Source organism: Mobula hypostoma, chromosome 2 (genome assembly GCF_963921235.1).
Source record: "Mobula hypostoma chromosome 2, sMobHyp1.1, whole genome shotgun sequence".
Lineage (NCBI taxonomy): Eukaryota > Metazoa > Chordata > Chondrichthyes > Myliobatiformes > Myliobatidae > Mobula > Mobula hypostoma.
In genome coordinates this window covers 31,945,453-31,961,451 of record NC_086098.1, presented here as the reverse complement: position 1 = coordinate 31,961,451, position 15,999 = coordinate 31,945,453, and the positions used below count along the sequence as shown (strand labels likewise).

The window sequence follows — 15,999 nt, the reverse complement described above, 5'->3', positions numbered from 1 at the left end:
AGAAACTCTGTCGCAGAGAAATGGAAACTTCTGGGATCTACAGCACAGCCTTAGTTACCTTTAGGAAGAAGATCTTGAAAATCAATGACTGACTTGAAGCCAAATCCAACAGGATGAACGCAGTTAATGAAGACAAATGTGCTGAGTATGGGTTCACCACCTGAAAGGAACCTACAGACCCTCTGGGCTGCTGGAAGTAAAGTTCAACAAACTGTCAGGGCTGTGGCGATGAGGACTAGATGCAGCTCAGTGAAGACATCCAGACCGCAGCACTGACAGGCAATATCAGGGGTGTGTATGATGGCATCAAGAAAGCCCAAGGCACCCCCAGAGCTTGTTGGATCACTTTTCCTAGCCCTGCAAGGAATTTGGTCTGTCTGTCAGTCTGAAAAAGACAAATGCCTTGGGACAAGACTTATAGGCACCACCAGTCATTACCATTGTTAACTATAAACTAAATGTTGTTCGTCAGTTCACATACCTGGTGTCCATCATCAGTGACAACCTCTCCTTGGTTGCAGAACGTGACAAGCGCATCAGGAAGGCTGCACCAACTCCTGCCTGCCTCACCACACCAGTGTGGGAGAACTCCAAACTGTCAGTCAAAACAAAGATGGCCGTGTTCAGCTCTTGTGGCACCAGCACACCGCTGTTCAGCCGTGAGGCCTGGGCAACGTACACTAAGCAGGAACACCTTCTATGTGAAGTCCCTTCGTCGCGTCTTGAGCATCTCCTGCAGAGGCAGAGTGCCCAATGCTGAGGTTTCCCTCTCGTGCTGCCTCTCTCGTGTGTACCCCCTGCTCAGGTTGCATAGGCTGCGCTGGCTGGGCCACGTCTGCTGCATGCAGGATGGCCACATCCCTAAAGACATACACCATGGTGAGCTGGCTCCAGGCAGGAGAGTCACTGGCTGCCCACATCTGCTCTTCAAGGATGACTGCAAGCGGGAGATCAGCATTGAGTCCTGGAGGAACTTGCAGCCGACCGTACCAACCACGTAAGTTGCTAGGACACACACTCCTCCACACAAAATAAAACAGGCATAATTAAAATAAGTCATTATGTCTTTTTATTAATAATTGAAGCTGCAGAGAAGACAGGGAATGCAGAGATCTTCTCTGCATCTTTAATATTATTAAAGCCATATCAAGATTCAAGATGGTTTAATGCCATTTCCAGTACGCGAGTGTAAAGGAGAATGAAATCATTGTTACTCTGGATCCAATGTAGTACAACAAGCACAGTAAGATAAAGAACATGATAATAATAAAAAAACACAATAAATATAAAGGCCTTCGTAGCTTATATACATGGATTGAGTGTATGTCCATAAAGTGACGCTAGGCACAGGAGTGTCTGTATATAAGGTGACTGACAGGAATGATAAAGTAGTGGTGGCTGGCAGTGTGGAGGGGTAGTTTATTGGGAAGAGGTGTCAATCAGCTTTACTGCTTTGGGAAAGTAACTGTTTTTGAGTCTGGTGGTCCTTGTGTGGATGCTACATAGCCTTTGGGACTGGGACCAAAGTCCATGAGCAGGGGGAGTGCGATCCTTCATGAGGACACTGGCCATTTTCCAGCACCTTTCTGTATGTATGTCTGTGACGGTGGGTAGGCTGGTGCCAGTGATGCATTGGGCAGTTTTGCCAACACGTTGTGGAGCTTTCCTGTCCTGCGAAGTGCGGTTTCCATACCGTGCAGTGATGCGGCTTGTTAGGATGCTGTACATCTGTAGAATGACGAGTATAGGTGTGCATTGTCTGGCTCTCCTCAGAAAGTAGTGGCATTGGTGAGCTTTCCTGATTGTGTAGAATGTGTTCTGGCACCATGAGAGGTTGAGAGAGATGTGCACTCCCAGGAGTCTGAAACTGTTTTGCAGTTTCCACTGCTGTGTCAATGAAGTAAAGAGGGGTGTGAGTAGTCAGAATTTGTTGGAAGTCGATAACCATCTCCTTTGTCTTATTGACGTTGAGGATGGGGTTACTTGCTTGGTGTCAGTCTCAAGCTCTTCCACCTCCTTTCTATAGGTCATCTCAGCATTCGCTGGTGATGAGTCTCACCACTGTCATGTCATCAGCAAGCTTGACAATCTGACTACTCGGGTGTTTGGCTGTGCATTCAGGTGTGAGCAGAGTGTACAGCAATGTGCTCAGTATACAGCCCTGCGAGGAGCACCCGTATTAAGGATTTTAGGGAGGGTGGCGGAAGCAGTTGTGCATCCTGACTATCTGAGGTCTTTTGGTTAAGAAGACTGTCTAATACCCAGTTGCACAGTGGTGTATTTAGACCAAGGAGAAGCTTGTTCACCAAGGTCTGTGGGACATTATTGTTGAATGCTGAACTGACATCCAGAAACAGCATTCTGACATAACTGTCCTTGTTTTCTAGGTGTGTCAGGGCCAGGTGCACGACAGACGCTATGGTATGTGTGGTAGAGAGGTCCTGTCGGTAAGCATATTGGTGAGTGTCCAATGTTGCAGGAATGGAATTTTTGACCTGTGCCACTACCAGCCTTTCAAAGCACTTCACGATGATCTCACCCGGTCTCTCAGCACCACTTCTTTGGTTAAAAAGCACAATAGCATTTCCTCTTCCTGAGGAGATTAAGGCATGTGATTGCCTGCATCACCATCAAATGCATCACCGTCTGCAAGGCGTTTGACCACAAGTCCCTACAAAGGATTGCAAGGACTGCTGAGAGAATCATCAGCGTCCCTCTTCCATGCGGTGTACGCAGGGCCCTTAGCATCATCAGTGATCGCTTCCATCCATCCAGCAATCTCTTTGACCCCTGCAATCATGCAGGAGTTACTATCACATTTGGACAAGAACCGTTAGGATGGGGAACAGATTCTTCCCCCAGGCTGTACGATATTGAATTCCCTGTCTGTGAAGTGCCAATAGCATTATACTGTTTACTTTTTAACAGATTTTGAACGTGCACCTTTTTATTTTGTTGATTTCTTTGTGGTAATTATTACTTTATGTGTTATGAGTGTGAGTTATGTGTACCGTGTTGTGCAGTTTGGCCTGGAGGAATGTTGCCTCGTTTGGCAGTATAATGTGTACAGTTGAATGACAATAAACTTAAATTTGAACTTGATTGCCATCAGTGCCACTGGGCATTTAAACTGTGAATCCTGCAGCAGGATTAACCAGACACAAGATCTGAAAATTCAGCTGCTGCGGCAACTGGAAATCAGAAATGAAAACAGAATGAAATGTCCTTGACCTGAAATATCAATTCTATTTCTCTTCCCACAAGATCTGAAATCTGATTTGCTCAGAATAAATTCGAGGGAATGTTAGACTGGTGTTTGACTTCAGAGTACTCCAGTGGTAGAGCAAAACAAATAATGAGGGAATAGTTATTAGTGAGCAAGTCTGGTGTTGAGATTTGACTATCTGGGCCAATGTTAAAATTAAAACACACATACACAGAAGATGGAAATAAGAAATGAGATTAGGGAAAAGTACCCAGTTGGAAGTCTGTTGCTTTGAAACCTTCTTTTGAGCTTCACCAAGGACACCTGGAATAATATAGAGAGTTGTAAAGGTACATAATCAGTAGCTTAGAGTCATGAACAGAGATGCTTAGCGGAATAGTGGAATAACTTGCAGGTTGAGTCAGTTGTGAGGAAGGCAAATGCCATGTTAGCATTCATTTCAAGAGGTCTGGAATACAAGAGCAGGGACATGATGCTGAGGCTTTATAAGGCACTGGTGAGGCATCATCCTGAGTATTGCGAACAGGTTTGGGCTCCTCATCTTAGAAGAGATGTGCTGGCATTGGAGAGGATCCAGAGGATGTTCACAAGGATGATTCCAGGAATGAAAGGGTTATCATATGAGGAACATTTGATGGGTCTGTACTCACCGGAATTTAGAAGGATGAGGGGGGATCTGATTGAAACCTTTCAAATGTTGAAAGGCCTAGACAGAGTAGATGTGGAAAGGTTGTTTCCCATGGTGGGAGAGTCTAGGACAACGGGGCACAGCCTCAGAATAGAGGGGCATCCATTCAAAACAGAGATGCAGGGAAATTTCTTTAGCCAGAATTTGTGGAATTTGTTGCCACATGCAGCTGTGGAGGCCAGGTCGTTGGGTATATTTTAGGCAGAGACTGCTAGGTTCTTGATTGGACATGACATCAAAGGGTACAGGAAGAAGGCCAGGAAATGGGGTTGAAGAGGAGAAAAAAAAAGGATCAACCATAGTTGAATGACAGAGCAGACTCGATGGGCCAAATGGCCTAATTCTTCTCCTATGTCTTATGGTCTTATGGAATAGTCAACCAATTCTTGTTTTGCCTCTGCATTGAGTTGGTATCTATATTGTGAGCATTAAAAACAGTATTCTGTAGTGAAATATGTACAGAGGTCTCTGTTTCACCTTCAAGAAATGTACGATTGTTGGCTGAGAAGAAAGTGGATTAGTGTGCAGCCTGCATCTCCTATGATAGTTCACAAAGGGTTCATTGGATTGCAAGGAGATGTTGAGGTTAACATAGTGTGGAATAATAGATCACAGAGGAATGTTGTGTTGTCTTCTGACTGAACCTATTAATCTTTTTTAAGTTTTATGTTTTGGTCTTGTTTTGACAGGATACATGTCGAGGGTTTTGAGGAATTACACAGAGCATGCATGTGATGGAGAATATATCTCACTGCGATGTCCTCACAGAACAACCATCAGTATCCAGTCTTCATTTTATGGTAGGAAGGCACCCAGCCACCAGATGTGCCCGTCACGCTATGCACAGTCTCTTAAAGACCTTGAAATGGAAGATTTGTCCTGTTCAGCTATCACTTCCTTACAGGTATATATCATACTTAATTCGTAAAACTGGGTACTGGTTCTTACCCATCTGTTGAAGATAAATAAATATATTTTGTGCTTTAACATTTTTCTCTTCTTGGAGGAAACTGCAGTGAATACAGGACTTAAGAAAGACATCAGAAGGGCTAGAAGAAGGCATGAAGTTGCCTGAGCAGACAAGGTGAAGGAGGATCCTAAGGGATTCTACAGATAAGGGATTGCAAGGGACAAAATTGGTTTCCTGGGAGGTCAGGATAGTAATCTATGCTTGGAGCCAAAGGAGATGGGGGAGTTCTTAAATAGATTTTTTTTGCAGCCTAAGACCATAAGATATAAAAGCAGAATTTGCTCATGGCTGATCCATTTACCCTCTCTACTCCAATCTCCTTCCTTCTCCTTATATCCCTTCATGTCCTCACTAATCCAGAATCTAACAAGCTCTGCCTTAAGTATACCCATTGACTTAGCCTCCACAGCCACCTGTCGCAACCATTTCCACAGATTCACCACTCTCTGGCTGAAGAAATTCCTCTTCATCTCTATTCTGAGACTGTGTCCTCTGGTCTTAGACTCCCCCACCATTGGAAACATCCTCTCTACATTCACCCTATCAAGGCCTTACAATATTCAATAGGTTTCAATGAGGTCACCCCTCATTCTTCTGAATTCCAATGAGTATAGGCCCAGAGCCATCAAACGTTCTTCATATGACAAGACTTTCAATCCCGGAATCATTTTTGTGAACCCCCTTTGAACCCTCTCCATTGTTCGTGTCATCTTTTCTTAGAAAGGGGCCCCAAACTGCTCACAATACTCCAAGTGAGGCCTCACCAGTGCTTTATAAAGCCTCAACATTACATCCTTACCTTTACATTCTAGTCCTCTTGAAATTAATGCTAACATTGCATTTGCCTTCCTCACCACGGACTCAACTTGCAAATGAACTTTTTATGAATCCTCCATAAGGATAGTTTTGAATTTTCTCTCCATTTAGAAAACAGTCTACCATTTTATTTCTTCTACCAAAGTGCATGACCATACACTTCCCGACACTGTATTCCATCTTTGCCCATTCTCTTAATCTGTCTAAGTCCTTCTGTAGCCTCTCTACTTCCTCAAAACTATATGGCCCTCCATCTTTCTTCCAGTTGTATGCAATCTTGGCCACCATGCCATCAATTCCATCATCCTAGCCACTGATATATAATGTTATGACAAGCGGTCCAGACACAAACCAGTAGTCACCGGCAGCCAACTCCTTATTCCCACTCTTTGCCTCCTGCCAATCAGCCAATGCTCTATCCATGCTAGTATCTTTCCCGTAATACCATGGGCTCTTAACTTGTTAAGCAGCCTCACTTCTGGCACCTTGTCAAAGGCCTTCTGAAAATCAAAATACACAACATTCACCAATTCTCCTTTGTCTATTCTGCTTGTTATTTCTTCAAAGCATTCCAACAGATTCCAAAATAGCAAATAAATGGTAAAAAAAAACTCCATCTACATTATTTTGAATGAAACTGACTATACGTATTTACATGAGCTTATATTTGCCTCAGGATGATGAAAATCCTTTTGTGAGAAGTAAGAGAAAAATATTTTGTAATCATGCAAACGGTAAAGAAAGGAAACAATTAAAGTAAGTTTTAGTATTTTATGTGAATGATATGAATCTGGCTTGGGAGTTTGAAATGGGTTTGGGAAAAAACAACAGTTCAATTCAATTCAAGTTTAATTGTCGTTCAACCATACATGAATTCTGATGAATAGAACCAATCGAGACGGTGTTACTATGGGTTCAAGGTGCTAAAAGCACATTACCAACAGTCACACACAAGAACACATAAAAGAATCTCGAGGCCCCACACCCTCACGACACCATGGCTTCATGTCCAGTCCTTGCAGAAACAAGCACATATAGAATATTAGTAAAAGTACGATGCAGAAAATGTCCCAGCCCACCGAGATCATCACTCAACCGACCCCAATACCTGATGCCTGCTAGGTGATATCATGGCTTAAACGTCCAGTCCTTGCATATACAGGTACATATAGAATAATTAGTAAAAACACACATCCAGACAAATATATATCTATGTATATGTGTATATATAAATAAATATTTTAAAAAGTATACAGGTTTCCCCCACTATCCGAAGGTAGAGCATTCCTATGAAACAGTTCGTAAGCCGGAATGTCGTAAAGTAAATAAGCAATTACCATTTATTAATATGGGAAAAGTTTTTGAGTGTTCCCAGACCCAGAAAATAACCTACAAAATCATGCCAACTAACACATAAAACCTAAAATAACAGTAACATATAGTAAAAGCAGGAGTGATATGATAAATACACAGCCTATATAAAGTAGAAATACTTTTCTGCAGCACTGTCTAGTGCAGCGAAAATCTCACAGAAGCGCTCTCGGCAGAAACACTCTTTCCAGTAACCTTTAAGCTATGAAGCTGCCAAATCATACCAAATAACACATAAAAATACACAGCCTATATAAAGTAGAAATAATGTATGTACCGTGCAGTTTCACTTACCGGAATCGGGTAGACTCCAATAAATTGCAGTTTTGTCACAGTTAAACACTTGCTTATACGAATAACCACCTGACGCAATCAGCAATCGCCTCTGATCTGGGCCGACATTTACATGCCAGGCAGCACCTAATGAATTAGCTTGTTTATTTCGGCTTTTTTCTTAAAGATGTGCTGGGTGCGTTCCGACTACCGCTGCACCGCTGCGTTCTTTGCGGCAATGTATCGGTTCGCGGCCCAGAGGTTGGGACCACTGCTTAAACTATGAAGCTGCCCTCACCTCAGAAACCGATCAAACCACCCATGACTACCTTTAAATTCCACTTTCGCAACACTTTCATCACCATCGTCCAGTGCTTTCTGTTTCAGCTTATTAAAAAGACTGTCTGATTTCTCCTTAAGTATAAGAAAACTTAACAGAACACCACACTTTGTACACCCATCAATCCACTCAAGCAATAGACTTCCCATTTTATCCATTATTGGATGCTGACACTTTGCTATGAGCAGAATCAACAGTAATATCGGCAGCTTTCAAAATTCTTTCTCTCTGCATATAAGTAGGGCGAACGGTGGACGCAGGCAAGTCCAACGTGCGGACAATACCTTGCTTCATTCACCACGATCGAAATGCTTAATTATGTCTAGTTTTACGCAAAATATGACACCCTTACGAGCTCTTTTAGGCTTTTCCAATACCTTAGAACTCATCTTGCTAACGGATGCACAAAATAAATCGAGATAAAGCACGTGTTTAAGCAATGGCGGCTAGAATACAGTTCCGGGAGAGGAGCTTGGCTGTTCGGGCGCATGCTGCCTTTTTTGTAACAGTGACAACACCTTCTGTTAGCGAAAACAGGCAACTAATGTAGGTCTTTCGTAACAGCAAGGTGTCGTAAAGTGAACGTTCGGAAAATGGGGGGCACCTGTGTGTGTGTGTATATATATATATATATATATACACACACATACATTACTTTAATTAAGATTTGTAAGGAAGAAGGCTAAATCTGTAATAACATATGTGTCAATTAATTCTACCTCTTTCACTGGGAATTAATGTTTAATATTTTACTTTGTCATATGATTTATTGATGAAATACATTTATTGGCAAATATTAGATAAATCATTGTCACGCTTAAGAGAATCTAATGCAACTTTTCTCAACCTTTTGAAAGGTACATGGAGCTTAGAAAAATAGAGGGCTATGTGGTAGAGAAATTCTAAGCAGTTTCTAGAGTAGGTTAAAAATTATTATATCTACAGCTCACGGTATATTAGCGCGATCAGTAAGTTGTAGGTATAATCATACAGAAATAATGCTCTTTTGATTAGTGAATGAATTTTTAGCCGTCTTTTCTTGAAAAAACAGGTAATTAAGCTTAGCTCAGCTTTCCTTTCTTGAAATTAATCTCTTTCTTTCCTTTTCATAAATTTTAAAAACTCACCAGGCAAACATAATAAATTTCTGTTAAATAATTGGCTTATGCCAAAATGGGATTTAATTTTTCCAAAGGTAGGCTCAGTAGATTTAATTTTAAAAAGGTTGTAAATTGATTTTAATTAATGCTTACAACAAAATGTTAAATTTTGACAATGTTAAATAGTGAAGTTACTAAAAACCATACACAAAAGTAACATGAATAAAAATATAGCCTAAGGCACAATTTTATACAGACTTTGAAAAAACATTTTCTTACTAAGTGACATGATCAGGCTCAAATATAGGCCTAGCATATGAAACCTATGCTTGTTTTCTGCTGCACAAATACTCAATTCTGGGTCGAATTTGAGATAAGTAAGAGCATGAGAGCATACACATGGATTTCACCTTCAGCTGTAATGAGACAATTTCTGTCCTTGCCCTTGATGCCTGTTAAACAAAAAAAAGCTTGCTCACACCTGTAAGAAGTTGAAAACTGCAGCAAAATGTTCATTGCTTTCCTAGGAATGGCTGGCTACTCTTTTTTTCACAGAAATCCAGAACTTGTCTATCAGCAAGTCAGTAAATCTCATCTTGAGTGTGTGATTAGAGTGCAGCTCACAAAGTCCTTCCTCTTATCTCAAAGTCAAGTTCTCAGGTTGAGCAAAAGATTTAGAGAAAGGTCCCTCACCCAGTCATACACTTGTGTTGAAAGGGAGGGAAATAGGAGAGGTGATTAATAAGTTCGTGGTCTAAGGTAGAAGGAGTCAATTTTAGAAAACTTAGAGCATTTATTTTTCCTCCATTTACACACTTTATCCAGCAGTCATGGAGCATACAGATCCTTTCTTTGTAGAAGTTGGCGTCTTGGACCTCCAGAAAGTGGTCCACAACAGGGGCGATTGATAAGTTCGTGGCCCAAGGTAGAAGGAGATGAGTTATTAACTTCAAACTTTCTGCATAATCACTCAAAGAGTTGAACTGCATGTGCATGTAACGAGAGCTGTGTAAATCATCTCCTTCTACCTTAGGCCACAAACTTATCAATCACCCCTGCTGTGGACCACCTGGAGGTCCAAGATGCTCTCGTTCAATGCACGTGCAGTTCAACTCTTTGAGTGATTATGTAGAAAGTTTGAAGCTAATAACTCATCTCCTTCTACCATGAACTTATCAATCATCCCTGCTGTGGACCACTTCTACAAAGAAGGGGTCCGTATGCTCCACGACCACTGGACTAAGTGTGTAAATGCAGGAGGGGACTATGTTGAAAAATAAATGAGTTAGGTTTTGTAAAATTGACTCCTTCTACCTTAGGCCACAAACTTATCAATTACCCCACGTACTGTTGAATTTTGTCCTGCAGTTCTTCCAAGAGTTTTTCAATAAGACTCGAGACTTTCTGATATCCTTCCTCACTCTCAAGCCCAAGCAGTAGTGGAAACATTTCAAGATTTCCTTTTGCAACGTGATTTTTCCAAAGATTCAATTTTCTTTTCAATCCAAGAATCTTGTCTCTTGAAGTCAAAACATTTTCTCCAAGGCCTTGCAAAGACATGTTCAATTGGCTCATATGATGAAAAATGTCTGCCAAGTAGCCTAGTTTCAGCAGCCATTCTTCATCTTCAAAACACTCAGCAAAACCTGGCCTTCTATTATCTTGAAAGTACTCTTGCAATTCACCTTTCAGCTCAAACACCCCGTTGAGAATTCTTCCTCTGCTAAGCCACTGGATTTCTGTACGTAGCAGGAGATTAGTGTGCTCCTTGTCCAGATTTTCACAGTTTTTAAACCATTCTCTAGTGAACTGGTCTTTGCTTAAGAATGTTAATCATTTTTGTAGCATCATCCAGAACTTCTTTCATTTCATTTCCAAGAGTTTTTGACATCAGCATTTCTCTGTGAAGAAAGCAGTGTGTTGTGAAAACTTCAGGATTTAATTTTTTTACAACAGCAAAGTGGCAGGCCAGCAGCTGAGTCGCAGTGCGTAAAAATTCCTTCTTTAGAACGAAAATTTCCCTCCAATTTTTTACTACACTGGTAGTTTGTTCGCTCCCATGAGTCAGTCAGCAGTGCGTAAGAAGTTGGGGGAGGTAATTTGGGAGGGAGTGGCTAACAACACAGCCCCAGTTGGATGAGTCCATTCAACGCTTGGAAAAAGCACTTCATGCTCCTCATCAGCCTACCGTCCTCCCCTCCGTGCAATGCCACACTCACCAATTATCAGTTTACTGTCCTCTCCTCCATGCAATACAGCGCTCACCAATTATCAACGGCCTCCCCTGTCTTGTGTCAAAAACTGAGAAGGGACTCAACCAATTAAACACAATCCCACTGCGTACTGCCATACTGGGCTGAGAGATCTCTAGTGAGACTGTTAACGGGGCTGCATGGTCACTGCGAGTGAGATGTTCAAAATACAATATTTACTTTCTTAAATTTACGATCTCTCACGGAACAACAGATGAGAAACCCTGATCTAACGAGTGTAAGCATTAAACACAAGTAATTGAATGACCTGCAAATAGTGTTGGTGTTAATTTAGATTTTAAGGAGAGAACAACCTTTTCTACTGCTTTTACAAAGGATTCTGTGTTTGGGTATTAACTCATTTGACAAAATTCTAGATTTAATCTTGCTGACAAAGTGTCACTATTTTGTAAAACAGGCAATTGATAATGTCAAGCCCAGCTAATCACAATTTGAAATCAGTTTTAGTTTCTAGTCCATGCTGGTAATTTAAAAAAAACAAAACAAACATAGAAAACATAGAAACATTTTATATTACATTTTTTAGAGAACCTTTACCCTAATATGGGATATTGTCTTTTGCTGTGTTGAAATGTATCATTGATACCACATGTATAAAACATAACCTTTCATTAGTAATTAAAGTATGAACATGAAAAACTTATCAAATCAATTTCTATGAGTGGAAACATGTTTATATCATTGTAGTTACACTGAGAGGAACACACAAACGTTCAGCCGAATTTATACAGCGGTCACTCAAAGCCCAGATTTTCAGGACACATTGCTTATTTGGAAATTACGGTATGGTCCATCACTTTATTACAACTGTTTTACCGATCTCAAAACTTCACAGTAAGAGAGCCAGGGATAGAGCAGAAACAAATGGGATTAGTGCTTTACCAGAGGCAATGAGCTTATAGGTGTTCGGGATCAAGCTTATTAGTATTGAGCCCAGGGCTTACATTCATCAACTGATAAAACATGTCAGGAAAAGAAAATCAGGAGGAAGCTTTGCACTTTGAATCTGGGACAAATGAGCATCCTGAGGGAATGCGACACAAGAGGGTTACCTCCCATATTTGTTAGACACGGGTCACTTCTGACAAGAAAACCTTAAAGCATAACTTTTGTAGGTATCACTCTGCCACGACATTTAAAGCGCTTCTCCTTTATCAGAATCAGAATCAGGTTTATTATCACCGGCATGCGTTGTGAAATTTGTTAACTTAGCAGCAGCAGTACATGATAATATAGAAAAAAATAAGTAAATCAATTACAGTATTAAAATGTGCAAAAACAGAAATTAATATGCATTAAAATAAAGTGAGGTAGTGTTCATGGGTTCAATGTCCATTTAGGAATTGTGTGGCAGAGTGGAAGAAGCCATTCCTGAATCACAGTGATGCAGCCTGTCAGAATGCTCTCCACGGCACATCTACAGGAGTTTTCGAGTGTTTTACAAGACAAATCAAATCTCTTCAAACTCGTAATGAAATATAGCCACTGTCTTGCCTTCTTTATAGCTGTGTCGATATGTTACGATATATTTTGTTTGAGCATTTTATGTATCTTTTAACGATTCAGTTATTTAGCCTGCCAAATTTGCATGAGCAAATCTGAATAGAAATATTATTATGCTATGAAGTAAAAAATTAAGATAATTTTAAAAATTGTCCATAGCCACCAGAGTAAGAACATAAATTTTTGCTGCAATCTCTTGTATAATTTCCTAAGAAATGGATTACTTACTGCCGGCATCTCAAGCTGCTGAAAAATACCACAAATGCTGTCGATGCAAAATCTGACAAATTCAGCAGAACAGTAAATGAGCCAATGTCACTGCCTTCTCTGAGGCCGATGTCCCTAGCGGCGAGACCTTAGTTGCATTCATTTGCCTTTATAGGACAACTCACGTTGTATGCATTCTCAACAACTGATTCACAGAGCAAATAATTTGTCATGGAAAGAGATGAGCTGCTGGATATCAGAAAGATTCATAGATTTGCTGAAAACCTCCTTGAAGAATTGCAACAACCCCACTGACTCCTGAGAAACTTGCAGCCCATGACCACTTGAAGTGGAGAAAGAGCATTCAAGATCCTATTGAAAATGGTATGCTTTGCATTAGGAGAGCACACCTGGCTTTTACTGTAAGCAGTGTAAGTATCCCCTTCCATGTGCCCTGTCAGGTACCACCTGCCCCATCTTCAGTTCTTTGGCTTCATTAGCCACCTCAGAACGGGAGCAAAAGCAAGACATCATCCAATAGAAGAAGAAGAAGAAGAAGAAGAGGAAGCAAGGATAATTTGTCCAAAATGCAGTTACACCAAGATTATTCCTTTCGGAATTCAACTGCAGGGAGATCTATCGTTGTGTTTTGCACTCCGTCTGGTTAAGTTTTTCGGCTACTCCAGGAGTTCTGCCTTCATACTCTTAAAAGACTCCAGCAGCATCAGCTGAAGTGTGTGCCTTTGAAGCCATTCAAAAGGCCCTAAACCAAGGTAATTGATCCTGGAGGCGCTAGATTACTTTGTCCAGATGAACAATATCCCCTTTTGAAGTTGAGGATTCCAAAATTGTCACTGGGCTGGTGGGACCTCAGGCAGAGTGTTTCTGAATGTAGATTAAGGTGAGAGCTACTAATGTGCACTTACAAGTGCCAGCAACTCATTGTCAGCGTTTGACACAGTCCTTGGGAATTCGTGATCAAGACTCCAACCCAGAGCAAGGCTGGGTAGGCCTTTATTCTGCCATGCTAATAAAGGCTGAACAGTACCTCAGGAATTACTTACAAAGTCACTACATTATAAAGATGGCTATGAAGCTCCATTGTGCTGTCACCTTTGATAATACCACACTTTATCTCAGAAATGGGAACACCTGCTCTGTAAAAAGAGAAATTCCTGATGACTAATGACCTTTAGTAGGCGGCATTAACAGTGTTGCCTGGTTTATTTTAAGCTCTACATGAGCTGAGTCTATTTTTTATATTTAGAAATAGGCTGGAACACTCTCCCATTGTATAATGAGTCAAATAGGCAAAACCCTGCATTTCCTCAGTAAATAAGCAAGAAAACATTTTCGAAAGGAACTCCAACCAGCATTCTGAAAGCAAATGATGAAGAAGCAGAAATAAAGTGCTGATTGACATAAATTGAACATGATGAGATAAGAACATTCTTTGGTCACTTCTGACTTGTGTTCCTAATCAAGCATTTATGCAGCCAAGCGTGGATCTGTGAAAATCAAAGTAAAAGTTTTATTTGTTTTTGTTTCACCGAACGAGGAAGTGATACAATTTGAAGAAATCTCTCAAGATTGACAATAATATTTTAGTCTGCCAGGTTGTTACTAGCTGCAGGCACTGCACATCACTTTAATGCCTTGTCTGTCAGTGGTAATCCTCGCCGTCAGGCCCACACTGTAGATCAAGTGTAGGAATGCCACGCAATCATCACTTTGTTTTAGCTAACAACATATCGCACTACCTGAATGGAGAAGGTATTCTGTATTTCTGAATTTCATCCAGAAAAGGTGTTTGCTATCCCTGGGGCTATCTAATATAATGCTCATTGGTATCCCTGGGGATTGCACACTATATGTTACAGAGTATAGTCACTCTCTTACTTCTCTGATATGCTTCTCCTGTTATTTCTCTGCCTTGCCTTCTTCTGTCTGTTTTTTTTCTATTCAATTTTTCTCTTGTTCCTGTGCTTCTCACAAGTGTGTGGAGCTGCCAACAAGTGTGCTTCATTCTCCCCTCCTTTTCAATTTAATAATTTAAATTTAATTTAATTTAATATCTGTTTCTTCCCCACCCGACAAATGCGTGTTTGCAGCTAATATCGTTTGCACATGGGTTGTTTGTTAGTCTTTGTGTGTAGTTTTTCATTGATTCCAGTGTATCTATTGTTCTACTGTGAATGCCTGTAAGAAAGTGAATCTCAAGATGGCATATAGATAGATAATAAATTTACTTTGACCTTTGAATTTTATCTCTAATTTTCATGAGTGAGAAATTATAATTTACCTCTTATGACTGAAAACAAAACAAACCATAGGTTGCCTCAGAAATTCTATGGCCTTGTTTTGCAAGTTCTATTAAGATTCTATCTCTCTTTCCATCTATTTTCATTGCATTGTTGCACATTAAGGATTAGTTTATTTTTGTTCAATTCTTTACAAAGTTAATATTTTTTCATTTGTGAGGAAGAATTGGAAGCTCAAAAAAATCAGAAGATTCCTAAAGTAAAATTTATGGTAACCAGCTGCTTGTCATTTGAAATTACAGGATGTGTTGTGCATCAGATGTTAAAAACCACCGATATAATTTAGGGATGCTGCAACTACTTAAAGTCAGAATGCTTTTATTGAATATTAAATTAAATATAATTGTCTAAATTGCATGCTCATTTTCTGTATTTGAAGTTCTGGCCATTTCAACACCTCTGCTGCAGGTAGCAGTTTTGAACTGAATTTCATGAAGTACATTATTCCTTTTAATAAGTTGATGTTTTTCATTTGCAGCCACTTAGGATGGTAGTTCCCATCTCTGTGTGCAATCCAGAGATGGGTTGCCAAGAATTACAGGTTTTTGTAGCACAGGTTTTAATAATACATTGTTCTAGAAGATTGCAAACAAGTAACAATGGTTGAAAATACAGTATACTCAGCTCTTCAGTCATTAATCCGCTTATTGAAGCCTGGAAGCTCCATGGCTGCTTCAGCTCTGCAAAGGGAGTGGCCTATTCTGTCATCAGGTATTTATTGGGTGGGTGGAGAGGGATTGTATTTTATCGAGTGCAAACAATGGGACTGTCTGGGACATTATTTTTTATATTTGGAAATGAACAAACTCACCCTGAGTTTAATAGTATCCTAAACATTACTGTAAACACCCAGTCTAGCCACACACCTCAGTTCAGCTCAATCTTTTTTTATCAGTTTAACTTTGCAACCC

General features: G+C 40.4%; 1 protein-coding gene across 3 annotated transcripts in view; it reads left to right on the top strand.

Annotated features, from left to right (window-relative positions):
- The window catches only part of LOC134338816 (protein eva-1 homolog A-like), a 301,553-nt gene that overhangs the window by 95,989 nt on the left and 189,565 nt on the right, over positions 1-15,999 (top strand). For all 3 annotated transcript variants that reach the window (XM_063034913.1, XM_063034895.1, XM_063034903.1), the window contains exon 2: positions 4,604-4,818. In XM_063034913.1, the coding sequence (XP_062890983.1) occupies positions 4,604-4,818 (215 nt within the window). The remainder of the gene's footprint in view (positions 1-4,603; positions 4,819-15,999) is intronic.